This window comes from Hippopotamus amphibius, chromosome 17 (genome assembly GCF_030028045.1).
Source record: "Hippopotamus amphibius kiboko isolate mHipAmp2 chromosome 17, mHipAmp2.hap2, whole genome shotgun sequence".
Classification (NCBI taxonomy): Eukaryota; Metazoa; Chordata; class Mammalia; order Artiodactyla; family Hippopotamidae; genus Hippopotamus; species Hippopotamus amphibius.
The window spans coordinates 22,166,881-22,192,565 of NC_080202.1; the positions used below are offsets into that span (position 1 = coordinate 22,166,881).

Sequence of the window (25,685 nt, forward strand, 5' to 3'; positions counted from 1 at the left end):
TTAACTAGAGATTTTATTCTTATTTGGGGCTTCCTCTTAAATCCCATGGCTTGTAATTTTAGATATTGCAGATCTTTGACATAGAATATGAATATAATTGGGAAAGGGAAAGGGAGTTGCACGGATTTGGGTGTCCTGAGCCAGAGAAAACCATTCAAATGCCAAGCCAGCGTGAAATTGTCCCTGACTTGTTCTAAGTAAGAATAGGGTTGGGGAGAAACTGTGTGACTTTTTGTAAGGAATGCATAGAGGACACATCTCCAGAAACAAGCATCTTATCCCATTCCTCCCTTCCCGAAGATGGGCAGCCCTGAAACAGGTCCTAGTTACAAGGTATTTAAGTTTTGTGCTTGGCGATGTGTCTGTGTCAGATTGAGGAATCTGTGCGGAGCATGGTAATGCGCTATGGAAGTCGGCTGTGGAAATTACGCGTCCTCCAGGCAGAGCTGAAAATCAACATTCGCTTGACACCAACTGGAAAAGCAATTCCCATCCGCCTCTTCCTGACAAACGAGTCTGGCTATTACTTGGACATCAGCCTGTACAAGGAAGTGACTGACTCCAGGACAGCACAGGTACAGTAGTCAAGCAGGCTCCTGAAAGTTTTGACTTGGTTCTAGAGAGAAGCCACTTGTCCTTGTGATGGAAAGACCCAAACTCACAAATCCCATTGTTTCACCGAGGGAGGTTATCCTCTCTTAGCTTAAATGGTTGGATGAATATGAAACACTCCATTTGCCTCATAAGATGTGCCTCTGTCCTAACCATGGATGTTATGAAACCCTTAACCTTTGGTCGTGGTTGAGGAGCCCTAGCAGGTGCCAGGTGAACCTGACTCCAGAGGTAATTGTGCAATTTAGGGCTGTTTTTTAGAGGGCTCTTGGGCTGCTTGAGCAATTGTATCTTTTCTGATTTGTCCTTGTGCCTATTTTCAGCCTAGTCAGACCACTCACTGGCAAGTAAAGGAAGGAGGATTGTTGAAATTCGAAATATCTCAAAGAAGGAAAATTTCAACATAATAATAGCTTGAGCAGTATCAAGCAGTGACTTTATCTTATTTACCCTTTATTCCATTTACATACATTACCTTTCCTTCAGAGAGTTCAGAGTATCATATATTTATAAAAGAGCAAAGCAGCAAACTTTAACCCATTTTTCAGGTAGAAAAATTGAGTACGTGAACATGAAAAATGACTTTCTAAGTAGATTGGTTCTGTGATAACAGAGAATTCCCTTTTAATCTGTTTTAGCACCTTGGTTTCTAAATATTTGGGCCATTTGCTATGATAGAGGAGTAAGGTTGGTTCACTGTTGCTCACATCTTTTTAAGAACTGGGATGTTAATTGTAGGTCTCTGGCCTGAACTTGGAAAGTGCCTTTCTTCTCATTAAAGGATGAGCTTGCTCTGTGGTATGTCTGCACAAAGGTCCCGATCTGTTCTATGCATTGGGTGACAGAAAGAGATTACGTGTCTCCTGTTTTTATTTACGTCCTTTTAAATGTGGGAACAGCAGAAAGAAAAGACATTTTTTCCAGTATTTTGAAGATGAGTTTTAAAATTCTGGGTTTAGACAGTTGTCAGAGCGACCTTTCATTTTGTACTTTGATTCCTAGTTAGATGGCCAGAGAAATCTATCCTGTGAGAAGTGAACAGTTAAAACAGAGAGAAAGTGCACACAAGAGTGCAAGGGGTGAGCAAGAGAAAGGGTATTCAATAATTTTTGCTGCATTTGATGTTTTTCAGGACAACCTTAAAGATATTTTCAGTCACAGCTTTCCATGGGCAGGGATGTTTTTAATTAACTTCTACAATGGCTTCAAGGCAGGTCTATTCTTCTGAAAAATAAGATGGCCACTTGAGATTTTAATGTTTTTGATAAATATGTTTGTTCTTCATAACTACTACCGCCCCCCCCCCCCTTTCCTTTATTAGCAAGCTCTTAGATTTCCCTCATGCTGGCTAGTGGTGACACAGGGGCATGAAAGGCACAGATGCCTTTCATCAGGGTTTGTGCCTAGCACAAAATAAGCACTCACTAAGTCTCTGAAAGAACGAATGAGCTGCCTTTAGCCTGAGGGAGCACCCCTCCAACCATGGGTTCTGTGTATTTAGGAAGCCCTGAAGGAAGAGATCTCCCTCAGGCTCTTCAACAGCCACTGCCAGGTGTGAACTCAAGAGCCCATGGATGGAGGAGGGAGCCCACAAAAGGAGCAGCCTCTAACTCAGTTCTGGTACCCCAAAAGCCTGCTTGATGCTTATTGCCAATTTGCTTTTTCTCTTTCTTTGCTGTAGTGAGGCATTATATGAATTTAAAAGAATATAGAACCATGTGTATCATTCATTCATTTGTTCATGAACTTAACATTTTATTGACCATGTATAATGTAGCAGGCCATATAGATACAGAGATAAAAAGTGATCTTTCGGAGGGGGCGGGGGGTGAAGGGGAAACTGAGACGAAGCGAGAGAGTAGCACAGACATATATATACTACCAACTGTAAAATAGTCAGTGGGAAGTTGTTGTGTAACAAAGGGAGTCCAACTCGAGGATGGAAGATGCCTTAGAGAACTGGGGCAGGGAGGGTGGGGGGGACTCGAGGGGGGGGAGTCAAGGAAGGGAGGGAATACGGGGATATGTGTATAAAAACAGATGATTGAACCTGGTGTACCCCCCAAAAAATAAAAAAAATTTAAAAAAAAATTAAAAAAAAAAAAGTGATCTTTCTTCTCAAGAAGTTGACCTCATGATGGATAGTTTCTCTGTTGTATGGTTATGATTTGTGCCATCATAAAGTAAGTACCAGGTTCTAAGGGAGCAAACTATATGGTATCAGATTGTTTTCCAAGAGAAGCTCTTTTGATGGCCTCTGGTGAAAGGTGTGTGATAAAGAAAATGTGTACCTGTTCTTATGAACTTGTAAAACATATACTTTACCGATTTTAATTAGTATGGCCATTATAGTAGAAAATGGAATTAACATAGATACCATAGATAACTGACCATTCAGAGACTTCCAGTGCTGTCCATTGCTGTCAGCCTCTTGCTCCAGAATAATTTTTTATTCTTTCTGACAACAAGGAGCAAGGTTGACTGGCTTGAGTTTCAGGTTGTTTTATCTTCCTTGTATAGTCTTTGTGGTGTTAGCTGTAGTGAACACTGGTGTCAGGCAGTCACAGTGGGGAGATTTGAGTAATCCATTGCATAAGTCAGTTGATTTCCAGTGTGTCTTGTAAGAGGGAAATATACATTTCAAAGTCAACTTTATTCACATAGAACTTACATATAATAAAAGGCACACATTTTACGTGTACAGTTTCATTCATTCTGAAATGGTACACACCTGTGTAACCACCATTGCAATCATGATAGAGAACCCTTGACGCCCTCAAAAATTTTCTTGTTCTCCTTTGCAGCCCCAGTCCTAGGCACCCACTCATCTGCTTTCTATTATTATAGAGCAGTTTTGCCTGTCCTAGAATTTCGCACAAGTGAAATGAGACCGTGTGTACTATTTTGTGTCTGGCTTCGTTTGCTCAGCATAGTGTTGCATGGATTATGGGCATGTTCCTTTTCATTGCTGTGTAGTGTTCCATTTTATGAATATACCAACATTCCTATACTCATTCACCTTTCAATGGACGTTTGAGGTTTTATTTTCCAGTTTGGGCTATTCTGAGTAAAGCTGCTGTGAACATTCATTTACAAATATTTGTGTAGATATGTTTTTATTTCTCTTGAGTAAATATGTGAGTATAATTATTGTCATAGTAAGTGTATGTTTAATTTTATAAGAAACTGCCAAACTGTTTGCCAAAGAGGTTGTACCATTTTAAATTCCCACCAGCAATGAAAGTACCTAGAGGGCTTTCTCCAACCTCCTTTCTCAGTCCACAGTTACGTTGCTTAAATGACCAACCTGACTTTATTCCAGACCTTGCAAAACTGTACCTGTAGGTCTTATCTTTCCTAATAGACAGGAATGTAGTTCCAAGCACCTACTGCTTTTGCCCCTTTTTTCTTATTTTGATTTAGGTTATCTCCTCTAAGTCCGGTTTTCACATACTGACACCCTGGCCTCACTTAACACTTTGAATCTCCTGAAACATTACTGCCTCTACCTCTCTCGTTACTAAAAGACATTGCTAATTCTACCTTCCACCTGGTGACTTTAGTCATTGGTCAAGTGGAAGAGGATTGGGAGCTCCATTCTTTTCTGCTTTAAGCAGCCCAAGACAAATCTTGCCCAGAATAGGACCTGATTGACAAGTCAGAACACATTGTTCCTTTGATCTGAAGGGCTAAGGATTCACTTAGCTGAACTGTACCCAGGGTTTAGGAGAGTGCTTAATTCTCTTCTGATGTCTGTTTAGCAGGTCTGCAAATCTGTTCATTAATGGTAGACTTAAGCTTATATATGTTCAGCCCTAATAGTTATGTAGGTATACACACGCCCCCTCACATCCCAATCTCCGTTTGTGTTCACCGCATTGGGAATCTGTGCTTTATGTATTCATGCATAGGGTGCCTAGTTTAGTGTCATACAACCTCTGGGCACTCAATAAATACTAATTGAATTGAAATAATGGCATCCCTTATAAATATTCATAAGCAAATAAAACTAAATATATGAAATATGAAGTACTCTTCTAGAAATATTTGAGTGAAAATGATTAAAAATTGGTGTTAATTTATTATGTGATAATATCAGTATTGCAGGAGCTCTTCACTAGTTGTAGACATAGCATACTGTGGGAAATATATATGTATGTATATTTTATATACATATATATTTTAATAATATATATATTTTTTACTGTAGGCTATGTCTTATGAGCTAACAAGAATTAGCTAGCTAAATGCATGGATGAAATCCATTTGTGTCGGGAATCTTTGAAGCCTTTGTGTAACTAATCGCACCTATGAAGCACCTTCTAATCAAGTAGACTAAAGTGTAGGTGACCTGGTAGAGCCTTGACCTGGCCTTCTACCATTGAGGAAGGAACAGAATTCTCTTCAGTGCATAGCTGTTCCTCAGCTTGTGTACTAGGACTCCTAGTTGGTTAGTTGACAGGCTTCGTTTCTGAATATATGGGATTCAAGTCACTTTAGAAGGCAAGCATTGTCAGTCTGTCTCTGAAATGTGAAATTTATGCTGTGGCGTGTTGTTGGTTGATTTCATTGATGTGTGGTTGGTTACATACCATATTTTGGAGTTGGTTGATCTGTAAAGAGATGAGAGCGCCATGTACCCAATGTTAAGAGGCATATCTTAGCTACTCAACCCACCAAAAATGTGTTTCAAGAAATAACATTGGTGAAAAAAAAAAAAGTCCCTCTGGGCAGCTGATCTGATTTTTTTTCCCTCTGTCTTTTGACTCCCCATGCCATCCTCTTTTTTTCTGCAGATCATGTTTCAGGCATATGGAGACAAACAGGGACCATTACATGGAATGTTAATCAACACTCCATATGTGACCAAAGACCTCCTTCAATCAAAGAGGTTCCAGGCACAGTCCTTAGGGACAACATACATATACGATATCCCAGAGATGTTTCGGCAGGTAATGGTGGCTAACTGGGGGGCGGGGCTCTGACGTGTGCCAAAGAGGCAAGGTTCTTGCTGAATTTTCATCAGATGCAGCTTGTACTGGAATAGGGCACTTCCAAAAGGCAAGAAATATCTTGACACTATTCTCACTTCTATCTCTTTAGGGATTGAGACTGCCAGTTCTGATGTTGGGTGCTTCTTTATGAATTAACAGGAAGAATGGTGATGATAGAGGCCTCTTTTGAGTAGAAAAGAGTAAACTGAGACCACATGCCTGTGATGGTAGTTTACAATGACTGGTATAGAGAGTTAGATTTAGGTGTCTATTTCCAACGCCTATATTCAAATCAAAAACAGGTTTGAAACTCTAGCTCTCATTTTCCTATTTTCTAAGATAACCCAGGTCTCTAAGTGATAGCCTAGGTTAGTATGATGAGAATAAATATATAACATATACAAATGGATATAGAGTTCATGGTACACAGTTTAAGGTATCAGTTCTTTGGTGGGAGATTTATTATAGCCGAATAAAAACCAGTGTGAGAAAATATGACATTATGAATCTCATCCTCTATATGAAAATAAATTTCTTTGATCTGTATGGTGAATCATCTCTGGGCTGCAGATTTTTCTTCCATCAATAGAAGGCAAGAAAAGTATATCACCAGCAGAAAATGCAACAGATAAAGAATAAGGTATCAAAAGAATACTGAATTTGTCCTTAAAAAATCCCATGAATATAGGATTTTTCCAAGACTCCGAGTCAAAAATACTGGTGTTACCATATTTGAATTTTAATAATGTGGTCTTAGTAAATAGTCTGTCTGTAATTCCTGTCTTATTAAGAAATACAAGAGATTTCCTTTATGTAACCATTCGTTTACAAGGTATCTGTCTTGAAACATAGCTGTCTTCATTCAGTATTACTGGCTTTGTTAGCTTAGAAGTTGAGTGTTGATTCTGTTCCCCAATGCCAGTGTCATAAAGAGAACTCACATTCTATATAATTCTTCGTATAGAATAGATACAAACACAGGGATTTGGACTTGTAGGTATGAATGACTCATATTGGTTTTAAATGTTGCTTTGAGGCAAGCAGAGAAACAGCTGAACTAGCTCCCATTTCATGCAGCAATATTTTTGGTAATAGGAAGTTGGGGATGGAAATCAAAATGGTTTTAAAATGATAGGTGTGTCTCTCTGTTTTCTCAAATTTGAGCAGACTTGATCTGCACATTTACACTCATACACCTCTAGTGAGCTAATTCGCATGTATGGGCCTGCAGCTTTGAAAAGATATTAGAAAGAGGATGCTTCCCCTGAACCTCTAGTAGAAACTCTATTTTTGTGTTCCTGGGTTTACTTTGTATTAGCTAAGTGTCATGTCATTTTTCTGGGTTATCCTTCTATAGCCAAGTTTCCCTAGGACTTCTCTTCCTTTTTTAGAGAGGGACTGATTCATACTGATACATGCTCATTCAGTAGTTTGATGTTGTTAGAAAAGTGCCTGATTTTTGGCATGTAAAAAACATTATGTAAAAAACAATTACAAATCTATCTTAACTGAGAATGAGAGCTCTAGAATTCGGTCAAACGTTTAGAAGCTTGGCAGAACACTTGGAAAAGAAAGAGCAAAACTAGCTTGACCATATTTTAATATTTATTTTGTTCATGTTGAAATGCTAATTGTTACTGATTAGTCAAACTTTTCTCCTTCTTTAGTCCCTGATCAAACTCTGGGAGTCGATGTCCACTCAAGCATTCCTTCCATCACCCCCTCTGCCTTCAGACATGCTGACGTACACTGAGCTCGTGTTGGATGATCAAGGTCAACTGGTCCACATGAACAGACTTCCAGGAGGAAATGAGGCAAGTAGTTGAGTCCCCCTCCCCGCTTTCTTATCTCTGTGCCCACTAGTACCAGCTTTCCATGGGGGTGGTCATTAAATAGTATTAAGATGTGGGTAGCATAGGCAGCTTATGGTAGTCTTATTGGTAGAAGTAGTAGTCCTATTGGTAGAGTTGTTTAGCCAGAGAACATTAATTGGATAGCAAGGAATTATCATTAATTTTTTAGGTGTGATAATGGTATTACATTTTTTAAAAATGGTATTTCGATTTTGCTTTTTAAAAAAGAGTATTGTTTTCTGTTAGAGATGCATACTAAAACAATTACAGATTAAATGGTCTAATGTCTAGGATTTGCTTCAAAATAATGGGGGGGTAAGAATGTGGGAGTATGAAACAAGATTGGACATGAGTAGTTAATTGAAGCTAGGTGATAGATACAGAGGAATAGATTATTTTCTCTATTTTTGTACACGTTTGAAATTTTGAGATTTTTCTATAATAAAAGCATTTAGAGTATTTCTTGATGTTTTTTCTCATTTAGACACATTGTATACTAGTATGTGGTTTGGGGTATGTTTTTCGTGCTCAGGTAATTTAATCAGGTGCTGTTGTGAGCATGGTAAATATTTTCTCCTTAAAGTGACTCAATAAGAACCAGGGGTTTAAACATAAAAGGAGGTAACAGAACCCATATCTGATAGTTATCCAGGAATGCATTTTCCAGCTTTGGATTCCTTTCTCCTATAGTACACTGTTAATAATGATATAAAGTTGTATTCTGCCCCACACCCCACATCCTCCTCCATGCATTGAGAGTCTTCCTGATTCTAACTATGCGTCTAATGTACGGGTATAACAACGGTGATAAACAACAGTAATAAGCCTAAAAGGAGATATGTTTTTATTTTAACCTTAGATATAAGCCCTAGATAAATCTCTTTCCTTAGAAGGAGTAATCTCTATCTGAGCGTTCACCATAAACAGACTAGGTAGACCTTTGGAGATAAATGCAATTTTTTCCCATTTTATGCAGTATCTTTTTCAAAAAAAATGTGCTATATGTTCAAGGTATGTGGCTGTTCAGCAAGTACACCAGTGGCTGCCAAAGGTAGATGGTTTGGTATTAAGATGGATGCAAGCATTGGACCCAATGGAGGGTATCAGACTCATAGGAGTTCTTCTGATCTAATGCCTCGACAAATAGCAAAGGCGAGAGGCTGGGGAGAAAGGATGCATAGAATTTTGACGAAGGTAGGTTTAGGTATGCTCGTTAACACACAAAGTTGCAGCAGAGGCTTATGCCACTGTGTGTAGCATCTACTTAGTGAACCCCTGAGCAGCAAAGAAAAGCTTCATTGTGCTAGACTTAAATTCTGATTCATTGAACAGTAGAGTCTTCAGGAATGGAAGGCACCCTTGTGAACATAGAACCGAGAGAAAAGTGCTTTTAACTGATGTAATTAAAACACAAAATGAGATTTTTGGCCACGTGAAAGCTAGCTGCAGTGCCGTGTGAAACCTCTTGCCATGATCTTTCTGTCCTGCTTTCTCTCTGCTCTCATTCTGTGTTTGAGCGAATGGAGACTGGGGAAATAGTGAAGTCCCAGAGGGACAGAGCTCTGTTCTTGCTGAAATTACAAGCACAGAGCTGCCTGGGCATGAACATGTAGTGTTTACTCTGCCAGTATGAATACAAATAGTCTTATTATACGGGACTCTCTACCCAAAGACCACACACACACACACACACACACACACACACACACACACACACACACACACACACACACACACACACACACACACACACACACACACACGCACACACACACACACACACACAAAGAAGAAAAAAATTAAAGGTTTTTTTTAACCCTTTTAAGACCAAACAAACCTTGGTGGAAAAGGGATGTCTTAAACAGCAGCGTCAGGACTATGGCTATGAGTAGTAGAGTCAGTACAGGGACCACATGTTTTCCTTTGCCCAGTGCTTTAATGATAATCTTGAAATCTAGAAATCTGACAGTATTTAAAAAAATTTTTTTTTGCTTTTCGTCAGTTCTTACTTTATTCTTATCCCATTCTTTTCCCTCCTTAGTTGCCTGTTTTCTTTGTTCTCTTTTCTTTTTCTTCAAATGATTGACTAGGATTGAAGCTGAGTGTTAGCTTGCTGTTTCTGAGTCTCGGGAGGAGTGAGACTGATTTCTTTTATGAGCAGTTAGTGACTAATGCCCGGCATGGCTGGTGAAGTCAGTCAGTGGCCTTAGCTAGATTATAGGGTCTTGCACGACAGGAATGAGGTTGGAGTATTAGTATCAAACTCTGTTACCAAGAGCTTGAACGTACAATGGAGCATGTGCACTGAGAGACTGACCAATCTAAAGATGGAGTTTTAGCAGTCAGAACTCTGAGGGACAGCTGTGCCTACAAGATGACGAGGTGTCAAGAGGATGTATTTCCCTGTGCTGAGCCTAGCTTTATCAGGGCGAGTTGACTTTCAGCAATTGCCGTTTAATTTTCTTTGGCCAAAGAGACAAGTTTGTCATGAGCCTGGCACTCTACCTATTACCCCAAGAATGATGTGAGGGGAAGGAAAAGAGCTCATGCTGATGAGATTGGGAGCAAATCGGTCCTATCCCAAAGAGAATGGGCATCTGAACGGAACCTTGAGAAATAGTTTTATTTAAAAAAAGGAATAAAAAATTGACCTGTTAATGTTCCGAGAGCCAAGGCTCAATGTAAATGCATCGATGCTACATAGACATTAAATCATCATAATGTGTTCTCCAAAGGTGACGGCTCCACCAGGTCATCATGTTGGGTGATACTGCATTACCTTGAAGGATTGGAGTTTCTGGGTTTCAGAGCTAGCGCGTGGATATGAGGAATCCAGGTAAAACAAAGAGATTCCTGCAGAGTTTGCCCCTGAATTGAGATGCTTCTCCCCATAATCAAAGGCAGAAAGCCTGCACTTATCAGACCATTGGCTATGTAGGTAGCCAGTCTTTCTTCCCTAATTTTTTTTCCAAGACAGTAAATAGGTAAAATGGTGATGGGACCAGGGCTTGGAACAATTCAGTTCCATTTAGTTTTAGGGAACTTGTTTGCCATTTGAGGAAGAATAGTGGCTGTTTCAGCAGAGATGTGACCTGCATTTTGAACATTGTGGCCGTGTTAAAAGCAGGCAAAAGAGAGCTTTTTTTGGATGCGGCATTAGCTGCCCTCTCCTTTCTATTTTCCTAGTTGTCCCTTCCCCGTCGAGAGAGCTGTAACTGAAGGAATGCCACCTTATGCGTGATGAAAGGTATAGGAGAACACATTTTTCTCATTGTCAGATTTGAATAGCATTGCATTTAGTATGAATTTAGAGTAGGAATAAAAAAGATATAGACCAAATCTGTGAACTACGTTCCTTGCAAATAGCGCCAAAGATGAGTTGTCCAAGATTTTTTTTTTTTTTAATCGTTTCAGGTAAATATGAAAATTGAGGAAAATGTGATTGCAGCATAGACTAAACTGATTCCATGCTCCTGTGATGGGCACTGTATGTAAATACACAGTGAGATGAATGTGTGCTATTGAGCCTGGGTACAGAAGAAGTGCAGCTCACCAACAGTTCTACTTTCACCACTTCTCAATCTGGGGGGAATTGTTTTCATTTTTCTGCCAGTTTGCTAATGTGTTTTGATCATTTGGTGGAAGATGTAATTGTAGGTGGGAACATTTTGAGTAACAGTTCACAATCCAATGCAGCTGCTTTTCGCACCAAATCCTGTTATTAAAAGGTTCACGCTAAGATCAAGCCCACGTCTGTAACCGCCTTGACGGAGAACAACTTAACTTTGCGTGGTAGGACAAAGAAAGCACTGGCCTTCTTGAGACTGTGTTCTTATATGTTCTGAAATGTTATTAGCATTCTTTTCCTTTAACCGCTCTGTGAACTAGATGATGAATCTCCAAACTGGGCACTGATGAAAGATATGATAGGCACCTTTTATAGCAAAATTAGTGTGAATAGAAATGAGGACCCTGTTTTCCTTACTGTTTCAGAGCATGGGCTGTTTAACAATATGAATCCATCCATCCCAGGAGCTCATCGCTCCTGCCGTAATGAAAAACTGCGATGAGAAGATGTTGTGTCTAGAAGCAGTTATAATAATTAGGTTTAGGATGTCTATACTCCAAAGAGGATTGGTAATTGGAGACTGGAATTCTTGCATGGCATTACATTTTTTCTTTAAAAATTTTTCTGAGAGTTAAGTATATTCCAAATTGAATGCAATTTGATGATCACCTCCACACACACTACCAGGCTTAAAATTGTAGTGGCTCCAAGACTTCATTTTTTCAGATGGGCACTAGGTGTCAGGGTTTTTCCTTCTCAGCAGCCTAGCATTCAGATAAGCTTCTTGAATTGCCCTGTTTAGGGAGGCAAATCCAGCGGTATTCTCTTTTTTTGTTTGTTTGTTTGTTTGTTTGTTTGTTTCAGTTGGTGTGGTAGACTTTGGCTAGTGTTCCTACAGCGTGCAATTGCGTTCTTAACCCTTTGGCTGGAGATCTGTTAAGTCTTACATCATAACTGTACATTTTTACAGGAAACAGTTTTTTAGAAAGAGAATGATTGAAGAGGGAAAAAAAGTAGTATAAATTGAAGTTCGAAGGTTAGCTGCCATTATGACTGGTATCTTGGTTTCAGTTCTGCTTTATATTCTGGGGGATGAAATGGTGAGAATTAGGAATTCAGTTCTAGAACTGCTCAGCCTTGCCCATATTCAGTTGTCTAATTCTTGGCAAGGTACTGTTGTTCAGTTCCACAACGGCATAAGCATCTCTCTAATTTTTTGTTATAAAATATTTCAAACTTATAGAACAATGTGGAGTGATATAACAAATATCCCTGCATCTGTTGACCAGCTTAAATACATCTTACCATTTTGACACTACGCCTCACTTATTTTTGCTATAATCCTTTGAAATCTCTAATTTGAGTATAAGAACAAAAATAAAATTTAGGAGTTGGGTAGGGAAAGGAAGTTGGTAAGCTTATATGAGCTTGAAAGATTGGAAGAAATTAATTAGTAGATCCATTTTGACAGTTCTTAGACTGGACCTCTTAACCCAAAGGACCTTTTATTTTAGAAAAACCACCATAACCCTCTGTCTTAATTCACTTGGTTGACATTTTCCATACTCTCAAAGGAATTGCTCGGGCTATCCTGGACTTAAATTCTAGTGGAACCCATCATGCTTTGAAAGTGACCGGAGAGAGCATTTGTGGGCTTGAGTAAGGAAAGGGTTGACCATTTCTCATGTGAACAAAACTCAAATATTTTTATAGTTTAACATGAGGCTTTTGCATATAGTTTTACTCGATTTAACCTCCATGAATGGGAAGCTAATTTGAATGTATTTTACTGTGCTTTTGTCACATTCTTTTGAAATCAGTTTACCTTTTCATGCTGGGTGTGGAAATTGAGTCCATCTCAGTCTTTTAGATATGTGTTGGAAAAGAGGCATATTTGTATTGTAGCATGCTGCACGTGAGCTCTGAAATAGACCCGAGTAAAGCAGAGCTGAAAAACAAGATCATGGTCTGTGCACTGATTGCTCAAGTTATAAAAAGAGACTAATGGTCCTTGCCACCAATCTGTCCCTGAAGATGGGAGAATGTTTGTAAGTGCTTTGAGATCCTGAGCAGAAAAGTATCACATTCCACTGATTACATATAAACATTCATAATTTGCACTTACCTTTTTTTTCATCAGGGACTTTAAAAAACCAATTTTGAATCCTTTTAGCCTAGCAAGATAGGAATTTGAAGTACAGAAAAAGACATTGTTGGTAAGATAGTTTTATTTAAAATTATTGTGCACTTTTCTTCTTTTAGCCTCATTCTAAGTGAGCATGTTTGGCCGCAAGTCTTTGTCTGAAATGATCTTCAGGACCAAAGTTGAGTCCCTCATTAGAAAAATATTGAGGCTAATTTTGAAAGTTAGGTCTTCCTGCTATGAAATTACTTCTAATGAATTTCTAACACTGTTCTTTTGGGATGTATATACTTTTCTTCGAATTCCTTCTTAATGTCTGTTATTGGAGAGTTCTCATCTGGTCAGTTAGTTGATTTTGACTCATTTCACTAGGAGCAAACCAAGGCCCAATGAGCTTGACTGACTTTGGAAATCCGAATGCATCCCTTGGCCGACCAAAGCAGCAGTTGTGGAGGGTTCCACAGTGCCTTTCAAAAGGAAATCCTAAAGACAGCCTTTAAACAAAAGGATATACTTGCCAGCATTTTCATACATCTTAATTTTTGAGATTTTACAGAAAAAGGGTGTGATATAGTACCCTATGTCAAGAAATTTTACAGCTCCAACTAGAGGCAATAATGAACATCAGGACAGCAACAGATGACACCAGAGGATGAGGTGTAGCGTGGAGCATCAGAGTTCAACATTCGTTTACATGATTAATGGGTGAGGCTTCCTGAACTGTGGTAGGTCAGCTTGGTTAATTTCCCTATCAACCAATTACTCCATTGCCCCATTTCTCAAATACCACTAGCTTGTATGGACTCCACTGAATATATTTTTAAAAATTGGTATGTTTATTAAAGCACTGTGTGTACATGTATAAAATTACTGTGGTTTCATGTATATAAATAGCACAGGAAGAAATAATTCCCCCATTTAAATTATTACTTCTAATCTTTGGTAACATTTTCAAGGTATTAACTCTGGGAAGGAAATTTTTTGCTCTAAAAATGATATTTTTCTTATCCTTTTATCGCTTGTTAGAAGGGTTGGGGTAAGTTTGTCCAGCCATTTTTGAATTATCCAAGCATGAAAAAATGAGTTTTTCAGCTGTTAAGAAAATTGTTTTCAGCTCTTTTATGTGATTATATGACACTAGGCAATGGAACATGATATCCAGCAGGTAATACAATATGGAAAGGCATTGACATTTTTTCAGCATGGTTTTTCTCAGTGGCACAAATTAAGTCAAATATTGCATTGCCTTATGGTTTAAAAATATGCCTTTTAAGACCTATACAGTATTTTCTAATATTTCATGATGTATTTTTTCCACGAGGTTCTAATATGAGTTGAAAATTAATTATTTTTGATAGTATCTAATTAAAAGTGAAGATTTAATGTTCCATCCAACATACAAAAGGAAGGGGGAAAGGTAGCATATTGTTATCTGTCTGAAAAGGAACTCAACTTCAGATTCCTTTTCTCTGGATCTTCGTTTTTTCATCTTCACGATGCAGATGCTGCCTGGGTTTGTTTCGGCTCCTACATTCTAGGATTCTTTATAAATATAAATCTGCCCCAGGGCCTTGTCGGGTGGTCATCTTTCTGGCATTAGCAGTAGTAGCCCAATAGCTGCTGGAGGCTTTGCCAGAAACATTCAACTTTTAGGCTTTCAGCATGGAAAATAAATAAAGCTTCATCACAACCACAGTCTAACCTGTATTTAAGTCCATATAGAAAGATATTATTACAGCTGAACTCAAAGTGTGGGGATACAAGAAAGACAGCTGTGGCAAAGATGCTCCCTTTCTGCTTCCCACGGTATAGCTAGACTTGAGGAATGTTTCTTACATCCTTGAAAACAAATTCCTGTCCTGTTCTGCCCTTCAGCTTTCCCTTCAGATTTCTTTATTGAGCTTAATATTGTTTTACTTTGTGGTAACAGCAGCTTTGGAAAGTGCGGGTGTGTACGTGTGCCTATGTACACTTGCACATCCTGTTCACACTGATAGTACAATTAATGTTGATGTCAATTTTGGTGTTAATTTTGGGTCATGATTAGTGTTGACACTTTGTGTCAGACTAATGGCATTTATGGGCACCATCAGAATAAATGTTAATATTATCATGTTTTTATCATCTGTTATGGTAATATTAAACCAAGGTCCTCCCAGGAGAAAAAAATACATATATGGAGAGATAGATAATGCCTTTCTGTATCGCTGGTGTTACTCAGCGAGAAAATGACATCTCAGGGCAGAATCCTAATCACTGTTTGGAGCATCAGAAATAATGATCACCTCTGATCGGAGGTTGTGAATAATTCATTCGGTTTGATTTTCACGTCCTGTCCAGTGATACTTTTCAAACCAAATGTGTTTCTACAGGAAAATAATGGTCCCACTTCTTATGGAAATACTGTGGCACAAATCATTTTACCCACATAAAAACAGTTAAATAAGACTGTTCTCTTCTGCTTGCCTTCTCCTCCCCAGCCCCTCCTCCCTCACTTGTGTGTGTTTATTCCAAGATCAGACTGTGACCAAAGACATATTTTCTTCCTTAGAACTTGTATAAGGAAAACAAATATTTGTTTCTTCTTATCCTTAACTTATTCGCAGTAACTCTTTTCAACCTCTTCCCTTTCTCACTTTAAGGTAATTAGTTTAAGTGGATAAATCCTACACCTAAGAAGCCTGCTAATTGGAATGCTCTGTTATCAAAAATATTCTGACATTAGATATTTTAAAACCTGATTTATGGCTATATGAATGAAACTATAAGTGACAGTAAGTGTCTAGAACCACTTGGTTAGTCCGTGCCTCAGTGAAACAGTGGTCAGGGAAGAAGTCAGTGCTGAGTCCGAGACTCATTAGACCACCAACCCAGCCGCCCTCACAAGCCCCTTTCAGGCTACGTGTTCTCCCTTTGTTGCTTCCTTACCCCTTTAGTCCTCCTTAGCCCTTAGTCCTGGAGTGTCATTTTCACTAGGTTTCATTGCATAGAAACATTGGCGGGAGAGAGAAGCTGAAACAAGAGAATTCAGTGATGGAATTTCCTTTGGTTGTTATTTTTAAGTTAACATACAAGGCAGCTTCACTTAGGTGAAATCAGTGAATGTCGTATTCCTCATTACATTGTCACACTAGTGTATGCTTTTATATAGTGATTGCAGAAATTTCAATATAAAATCTCCATTGTGTGTGTGATATAGATAGACCCTGTCCATATAAAGTAATTTGACTGAAAAACTTACAGTGTCCTAATTAAATGGGAGGAAAACATGACTGTCTTCTGAAGTAATGACCCAATCCTCTGAGACAAAGCTATTCTTAGATAGAATATTTTGAACCATTTCTAAGGAATGTTGTGACCCTTTTATTTTTTTCTAAATCTAACAAGGGCAGAGGAAAGCGTTTTTCAACCTAGTTTTCATCATCAGACAGAAAGTATTTTGCATTCAGAAACCATTTTCAGTATCAAATTCAATTTTGTCAAGTGATTAGTTGAGTTTGGTAGAGAATAATTTAAAAACACAAAGCTGGAAATGGCCGTGGTGCTTCCGCGCTGGAGGAGAGCAGTTGCTCTCAAGTTGCAAGCCCTCTATCAGGGACTGTGCATGGCAACGTGAATTATTGTGTTACATGTCTTTGCAGCTGATACAGACCTGCATCTGTTGACACCATGTGTTACTACCCCGTACTGCTGGAAGAAAGAGGGAAGTGGGTGAATTGATACCTTGCCTGCCTATCAGTGCAAACGCCCTTTTATGTACATGTTTGTAAAGCTCTTTAGCCCCCTTCAAGATGAAAGGCTCTGTATAAATATAAGCTTTTGATTTTAGTACATGTTTGTAATACATGTGGTACAGTCCTAAATATGTATTTAGCTGATAGGCACTGTTCTTGTCTATTGTACAAATATTGACTTTAAAAGTATAAATATGTATTTAACCATCAGACCAGAAAAACACTGAAGCAGTTACTTCTCAGGTAGAGATATTAATATTGTATTAACCTATATATACATATGTTTACATTATACCACATCATTGCAGTGCATTTCTTTTTTAAAAAAAGGAAATGACAGCCCCAACAGACTAAGTCAGTTCTCGATATTATTCTCCCTTTAAGATGTCTTGATTTTAAGTTTTCATATGTTTGTTCCTCTCTTTCAATTTTATATAAATGCTATCTGTTGTAGTGTAACTAAAACCTATAGAGCCAGTTCCTCTAAAACGTGAGAAATCCGTTAGGTTGGTGAGATTTTTTTCCTCCATTAAATTTTTTTTTTCACTCTGAAAATGTTCAAATGTACACTAAAGTAGAGATAATAATATGAGCTGTTACCCAGTGAAGACGTATTTGGTACTTTTTTCTCCCTTTTTAATTTATAAAATTTTTAAGTTATCAAGGCCTAGACACATTGAAGAAATTTGGAAAATGGGGAAAAAAACTCGCAGTCCTATCATCCTAAAATAATTATCATCCCATTTTGCTTTGTTTCTTTATTTCTTTTCCCCCCTGCCTCCAACATGCTTTTAGATAAAGATAGCGTGTGTGTATGTGTGTGTGTGTTGTAACACTTGCTATATACTTACTATATGCCAGGTGGTATTCTAAGATTTAACATGTATTTAATCTTCACAGCAGACTTAATACAATAGGTTATTATTACCCCGTTTTACTGATGATGACCCCTAGGCATACAGAGGTTAGTAACTTACCTAGGGCTAGAAAACTGACTGAATCTCTATTCTGTCAGAGTCAGATTGCATTAGGTTCAGATCTGTAGAATCTGGTTTCTGAGTCTGTGCCCTTCACCACCACACCGTTTTGCCTCTCACAGTTATTATGGTATACATGCAGTTTTGTTATCCTGCTTCTTTAAATTTAGCATTACATCACGGGTGTTTTAAAATACTGTTCATAGTCTTTCATAGCCATCATTTTATAAGGCTGTACAGAACCACTAACAATGACCTCACTAGTCAATATATTCCCTCTAAAAAAGTTCTTATGACATTTATTTTTGCATCTTTTTATCTTAAAATAGTGTTAGATTTACAGAAAAGTTATAAAAATCATACAGAGTTCCCATTTAACTTTCACCCAGCTTCCCCTAACATTAATCTGTTATATAACCATGGTATAATTATAAATACTAAGAAATTAACATTGGACAATACAATACTATTAAATAAAATACAGACTTTGTTTTGGATTTCACCAGTTTTTCTACTAATGTCTTTCTCCTGTTCCAGGGTCCAAATCCAGGGTACCACATTGCATTTAGGTGTCAATGATTGATGTTTGTTATAATTGGTGCTCATTTTTCCATATTGTTTCAGCTAAGTGCAGTGGCAGTAGTCTAGAATATACTTCCTTAATTTCTCTAGTAAAGGAAATTATGTGAATCATGCTTTAAAGAAGAAATCATTCATGTTAGGTATAGGACAAGTTATTAAGTCCTCTGTGCCTTGGTTTTCTCATGGCAATAATAACAGCTATTTTTTAAATTAATGGTAATAGCTACTGTTTGAGGACTTTTGCATGCCAGGCTGTGTACTAATTTAATGTGGTGTTCCTCTCAACAGTCCCTCCAGAAAGTTACTGTTATCCCCATTTTATAATTGGAAACATTGAGGCTATACAAGGTTAAGTGACTTGTGCAAGGCTATAAAACTCATATAAAGCTGAAATTTGAACCAAGACAGGCAGACTTTCCAGCTTAATCTCTTAACTGTTATCAGTATTTGTTAACATTTATAGTATGGTACAGCATAAGTGTCCAATTAATGGTAGCTATTATTATTTTTAAAAAGTAAAATATTTTGATATCTAGTACTGTTATTCTGTAATCCCTAGAGATAAGTCATGCAGGATGTTCTAAGCTCTTGATGTTGACTGTTTTCCAAGTATCATTTCAAAAATAAAATGGCCGTGGAACCAGCAAATATTTATTACTCCCATGTTACGTGTAGGAATGTGTAGGAGTCCTGCTATGCACTGGACAAGATGATATGTTGATTCAAGCTGGCAAACTAAAAGCTGTCCTAGACCATATGTAATTAATTATCAAATGAATTCTCTATGTGAAGGTCTTAATAGGAGATCAGAGAAGAAAGGAGTCACTTCAGTCTAGGGGAAGCTTTTCTGAGGAAATGGAATTTGAATGAACCTTTATAGGATGGGTGAGTTTGGGACAGGTTGAGAGGAGAGATGGGGCAAATGGTGTATGTTAAAGTTAATATAATAGATTACTGCTCTTAATAGTTGTTCATCAGACCCATAGGTACTATTTTCTTAATTTTGTACGTGGGGACATTGAAGCTTAATAAAGTTAAGTGAATTTCCCAAGGTCACACAGTTAATAAGTGGTAGGTAGGGCTTATATGTGTATCCAAGTTTGTTTGATTCCCAAGCTCATGTTCACTATTATATATCCCATCGTTTGATTAGCAGGAAAATCTAATTTTTAATATAGATTGAGCAACAGATGCTTCCTTAGATATTCAGCCCTTGTGCTTATTCAAAACTTAATCTCTTCCAGTAAGGAATCTCACTGTACCGAGACTCACACAACACTCTCCATTCTGTAGTGATCTTTTTTAGGTGGAGAGGGAGACAGTCAATGAGGAACACACTTTGGAAAGACACTGATAAAGAGTAGTGAGTTCTTGGTGCTGCTGTGTTGACACCTAATTAGAAGTCAATATTGCAAGCATAATGACCCGGCCAATTGCTGAACTGACTGCCCAAGTGACACAGTTAGAGCCCCCAGGTATTAGCACAAGATGAGAGTGTTATTTGCTTGCCCAGTGCCACATAGACACAGTGTTTGCATTAGCATGCAAATGCTGACGTAGATTCTTCCGGGCTGGGGTCGAAGCTGCTCTGGCCTAGGTGGCTGAAGTTAATATATCATAGAATTTGGTGTAAATCCCAATCTTCCTAACTACCGACGCATTCAGAGGAAATAGCTTTCCCTTCCTGAAAAACAGAAGAGATGTTAGGTTAGAGGGCCACAAGAGAAGGCAGTTAAAATATTTTTCCCCCCACGGGCATTATACTGATCAGCTTCTTATGACCAAGATTATCCTGATATTTGGAGTTTCTCCGGGCTGTTTTTTGGATGATCTGTTTCTTCCTTTTCTCTGTCTTTAATGAGCAGATAGAATAATAATACTGCCTTACTTCAGAAGGTGATTGGAGTTTTTTTCTGTGTATCATATCGATTTTGATTTGTATTTGGCCAATGGTATATATTAAATAGCTTATATTTATCTGTGGGTGTTTCATATATATATTTCTTAATGCTGAGAATCACAAATAGCTGTGTGGAAAGCTTCCACCCAGCCTGATTACAGTGGATGTGCAATTGGATTGAGGAATGTGTACTCAGAGCTTATGATCACTGGCCCGGCTGAGTCTGGGTGATGCATGTGGCTTTCCAGGGATGCTGCTATTTACATCTGTTAATGGCCCTTCTTGATGGCCGGCTCCCCAATGAGGTGATATGCAGCAGCCCGGGGATGTGGGCCCAAGGCTGCAGATGTGGCTGGGCTCCATTAGGCAGGACCAGGAGTGCTTGCCTGGTAGGCTTTGTGTTTGGGGGCGAGTGGTGGGGGTGGGAAGCAGGGAAGACAGAAAGACACAGGAAAAAAAAAAAAAAGAATGGAAAACATTACTTATCTAGGTATAGGGAAACAGACAGGCAGACATGAAAAACTGCAGCTGTAACTGGGGTATGAGTGAATAGAAAAGAAATGGCACTAGCGAATAAACAAGTAGAAGGATTGACTAGTTCTCATATAGAAGGGGGTTAAAAGAGGAGAGGGCTGTGAGGGTTTGGGAAGAGACGTGTCACCCCTGCCTGTTAAGTCAGTATCATTTATTTGTGTGGCTGGTCAGATGCTACTGAACAGTGAGCAGAGATTTACATACATCATAGTACAGCAGGAGGTTGGTTACTTGCATCCTTTGGTTTTCTAGTGTTGGGAGAAAGCAGCAAGAGATGCTCCCAGGATGCAGTGTTGAGCTACAGTAAATTCTTGCAGAAACAGAAGATACCTGAAACAAGCCAGTAAAGAATGTTGCTATTATTCCCATCAAGTACTAGAGGACAATAGAAGGACCCACAGCTGTAAAAGTTGTACAGCCCATGAGAGGTAGTCCTCTGTCTGCTCTCCCATGTGTTAAAGATTTCTTAGAAAGAATCTCACAGACGACATCTTAGTAGATAGGGTAGTGAGTTAGGAAATCCTGGACTTAATTCTCAGCACCGCGGTATTCTTCCACATATATCCTGGGTTCATTTCGACTTTGGTTTTTCCATCCTCTTTGAAAGGACCCAAAGAGGGAGTTGAGACGACTGTCAAATACATATATAGTAAACCAGCTGTTCTCAACATAATCTTAGAGAAGTGTGCTAGAATATTTGTTCTAGTTTCCTACAGGGAGCTCGGCTCTTTAGCAGTGCATATCTTTACATGAAGGTTGTGTCTGCATTCAGTCTGATATCTTCAAGGATCCTGAAAAAAAAATGCTGCATATAAGAAGCTCGTATTTATTTGTTTGCTTGTTTATGCCTTTGCAGGTTGGCATGGTAGCTTGGAAAATGACCCTGAAAAGTCCTGAATATCCAGAAGGCCGAGATATCATTGTTATTGGCAATGACATCACGTACCGAATTGGGTCCTTTGGACCCCAGGAGGATTTGCTGTTTCTCAGAGCTTCTGAGCTTGCCAGGGCAGAGGGCATCCCACGCATCTATGTAGCAGCCAACAGTGGAGCAAGAATTGGACTGGCAGAGGAGATTCGTCATATGTTTCATGTGGCCTGGGTAGATCCTGAGGACCCTTACAAGGTACAGACTAAGAAAAGATAATACTTCAAGATGCTGTAAGGGCTGGCGTGTGTGTGTGTGTGTGTGTGTGTGTGTGTGTGTGTGTGTGTGTGTGTGTGTGTGTGTGTGTGTGTGTAGAAAGAGAGAGAGTTGGGGGAGAGGTAGGGGTTTAATTTCAAAAGTTAGCACTTAAACAGTGCACCACAGCTGCGTTGGAAATTGTCTCAATATGTTCACCTGATCTTTCATCCAGCTTTAAGATAGATTACTATTTCTTTGGTTGAACACTAGATGAAATAGTAGGTGTGCATTTAGCATGAGACATGTTAAGTCAGAAATATATATATATATATATATATATATATATATTTAAATGACTCCACTGTGGCTTCCAAGACTTATGGTCAGTCATCAGCAAAATCTCTTATATCCTCAGCTGCTTCTCTGATTGTTTTCCAACCTCCTTGCTCCACTTGAAACCTTCCTGTCCTCTGAAGACTCTCTTCCCCTATAGTTCTCTTAAATGGTGACTGGTTTCTCTTTCCTTCGTACCACTGAGCCTGGAGAGAAATAGCATCTTCCTAGTGCCTCATTGCTACTTCCAGACCCTTTTCCCTCCCTTCTTTCTGAAAACCCCTGTCTCTGAATCTCATACCATCAGACTGTGCCACACCACCACTGCTCCTTATTAGAGTGTTCCCTACCCTGTAGCCACTCCCTCTTCTTTGCATCTTTTAGTTGCTGGCACATTGTCACTCTCTCCAGTACCACTAGTCCTGTTAGCATTCTTGATGATTGCTATACCTGTGTAGATAATCCATCCCATCAACTAGCCTCTGGGATCCTTGACTTCCTCTTCCCCAATGGTCCTATCCTACATCCCAGATAAGCTTCTCCTTCCCCACAATGTCAATTTCAAGCATCCCTTTCTTTGCCATTTCTCCATCCTATCTTTCTAGCTCGCTGTCTTTAGCACCCCAAGTCAAGTAATTCTTTGCACTCACCAAGGCCTACACCTGTTGATGCTACCACCTTTCTTCTGCCCTTCACTCCCTCCTTACATCCCCATTTTATTCCTATCCAGCTTAAGTTCCAAAGTCGATCATGGGCTAATCATCATAATCACTACCTTTCCTGTGCCTTCAATTTCTTTGCTTTTTCTCTTCACTCTGCTTACTCTGTTTCTGTACAAAAACCTGGCTTAAATCCAACTCTCTCCATCTACTCCCATACCGCACCTGCGTAGCTGGACATTGGTGGAGAAAAATACACCGTGCTGTTGACTGGTCTCACTTTAAATTCAAGCTTACCAACATCCTGATTGACATTTTCACATCTTCTCTCTCCTCAGACCTCCAACACCCTCTTTGTTCATCCTCACTCTTAGCTGATGATGTTGCTTCCCAATTCATTGAGAAAATGGAAGCAATTAGAAGAGAGCCTCCACAGGCTCCCATATATCTGCATCCATGCCCTTACTTTCTGCCCTCTCTCCTGTACTTTGATGAACACCCCCTGCTCCTCTCTAAGGCCAATCCTGCTATGCTTAATCCTTTCCCTTCTTGCCAACTTAAGGATGTAGATCAAAATTTCTCCCCCTTCTTTCTTGTATCATTACTTTTCCTCTCTCTGTTAGATCTACGCCTTGAGCACACAGACACTTACCCCTCCAGTCACTAACCCTACCCCATTTTTTCCGTTCCTTTACAGCAAGGCTTCTTAAAAGATTTTCTCTTCTTGCTGTTTCCAGATACTCTTTTCCCTCCCGTCCCCTCTGGAACCCACTTCAGTTCCCCTTGCACCCTCACCATTCCACCGGAGCTACTTTTGTCAAGGTCGCCATTGATTCCATATTGTTAAACTCTGTCGTGAATCTCACTCACTTGACATTTCAGCAGCATTCCATGCAGTTGGTTACTCCTTCATCTTGAAATACTTTCTTCTCTTGGTTTCCAGGAACCTATAGCCTCCTTTTTACCCTCCTAGCCACTCTTTCTCAGTTTCCTTTGCTGCCTTTTACATCTTTAAATGTGAGAGTGTCTGGGGATGATGGAAATACTCTGTATTTTGATTGTGGTGGTGATTACACACAAGTATATACATTTGTCAGAACCCATGAGATTACAACACTTAAAACTGATGGATTTTGTTGCATGTAAATTATCCTTCAGTAAAATTCATTTTAAAAGTGTATGGGAAGGCTTCCTGGGTGGCGCAGTGGTTAAGAATCTGCCTGCCAATGCAGGGGACACGGGTTTGATCCCTGCTCCAGGAAGATCCCACATGCCTCGGAGCAACTAAGCCCATGTGCCACAACTATTGAGCCTGCACTTTAGAGCCTATGAACCACAACTATTGAGCCCATGTGCTGCAGCTACTGAAGCCCATGCACCTAGAGCCCGAGCTCCGCAACAAGAGAAGCCACGGCAATGAGGAGCCCACACACCACAACAAAAGAGTAGCCTCTGCTCGCCGCAACTAGAGAGAGCCCATGTGCAGCAACGAAGACCCAACACAGCCAATAAATAAATAAATAAATAAATTTATTAAAAACAAAACAAAAAACACATGTATTCTGGTATCTAAAACTTTCCTAGTCAAATAAAGTCTTTGCATTTAAAAAAAAATGTATGGGAATTGTTGGTGACCACTAATAACTACAGGATTTCTTTTTGGGGTGATGAAAATATCCTGGAATTAGATAGTGGTGATAGTTGCAAAACATCTGAATATACTAAAAACTACTGAATTGTACAATTCTAAATGGCCAATTTTATGATATGTGAACTTTATCTCAATTTTTTAAATTACAAAGAGAAAAAAGATGTGAATGGAGACAGATATCAGGGCCACAGAGGCTGTGGCAGGATCAAGAAGTTCAAGACCCTCCTGGTCTCAACCCCACCAGGGCCCAGTGCTCTCTCACCTGGTGCTTTGGCAGGATAGCTTTTATAGAAGGTGAGGTGGAAAGAAAAAGTGTTTTAGGGCTTGGTCCCTGGACCTCATCTCTTTTTTATATTCACCTTCCCTTGGTGATCTCATCCAGTCTTTTTGTTTTTTTTTAAATAAATTTTATTTATTTATTTATTTATTTATTTATTGGCTGCATTGGGTCTTCATTGCTGCGTGAGGACTCTCTCTAGTTGTGGAGAGCAGGGGCTACTCTTCATTGTGGTGCATGGGCCTCTCATTGTGGAGGCTTCTCTTGTGGACCACTGGCTCCAGGCGCACAGGCCTCAGTAGTTGTGGCGCATGGGTTCGATAGTTGTGGCTTGCGGGCTCTAGAGCACACGCTTAGCAGTTATGACAGATGGGCCCTGTTGCTCTGTGGCATGTGGAATCTTCCTGGACCAGGGATTCTACCTGTGTCCCCAGCATCGTCAGGCAGATTCTTAACCATGGGGCACCAGGGAAACCCCTCATCCAGTCTTAAAACTTTAAATTCCATCTATAAACTGATAAACTTCCAAATTATATCCTCCCCATGAACTTCAGATTCATATATCCAGACTCAACAACTCTACCTGCATGTCTGCTGAAACGTAGCTTCTAATCTTCTTCCTTAAATCTGTTCTTGCTACAGTCTCCCTATCTCAGTAAATGATACCTCTATTCCTCCATTTAAGTAAAAGACCTTGGAGTTATCCTTGACTTCTCTTTCTCACACCCCACATCCTCTCTGT

General features: G+C 39.2%; 1 protein-coding gene across 9 annotated transcripts in view; it reads left to right on the top strand.

Annotated features, from left to right (window-relative positions):
* Nucleotides 1-25,685, top strand: part of ACACA (acetyl-CoA carboxylase alpha) — a 281,219-nt gene that overhangs the window by 188,633 nt on the left and 66,901 nt on the right. For all 9 annotated transcript variants that reach the window (XM_057714164.1, XM_057714165.1, XM_057714170.1 and 6 more), the window contains 4 exons: nt 372-575; nt 5,409-5,564; nt 7,274-7,420; nt 21,754-22,023. In XM_057714164.1, coding sequence (XP_057570147.1) covers nt 372-575; nt 5,409-5,564; nt 7,274-7,420; nt 21,754-22,023 — 777 coding nt within the window. The remainder of the gene's footprint in view (nt 1-371; nt 576-5,408; nt 5,565-7,273; nt 7,421-21,753; nt 22,024-25,685) is intronic.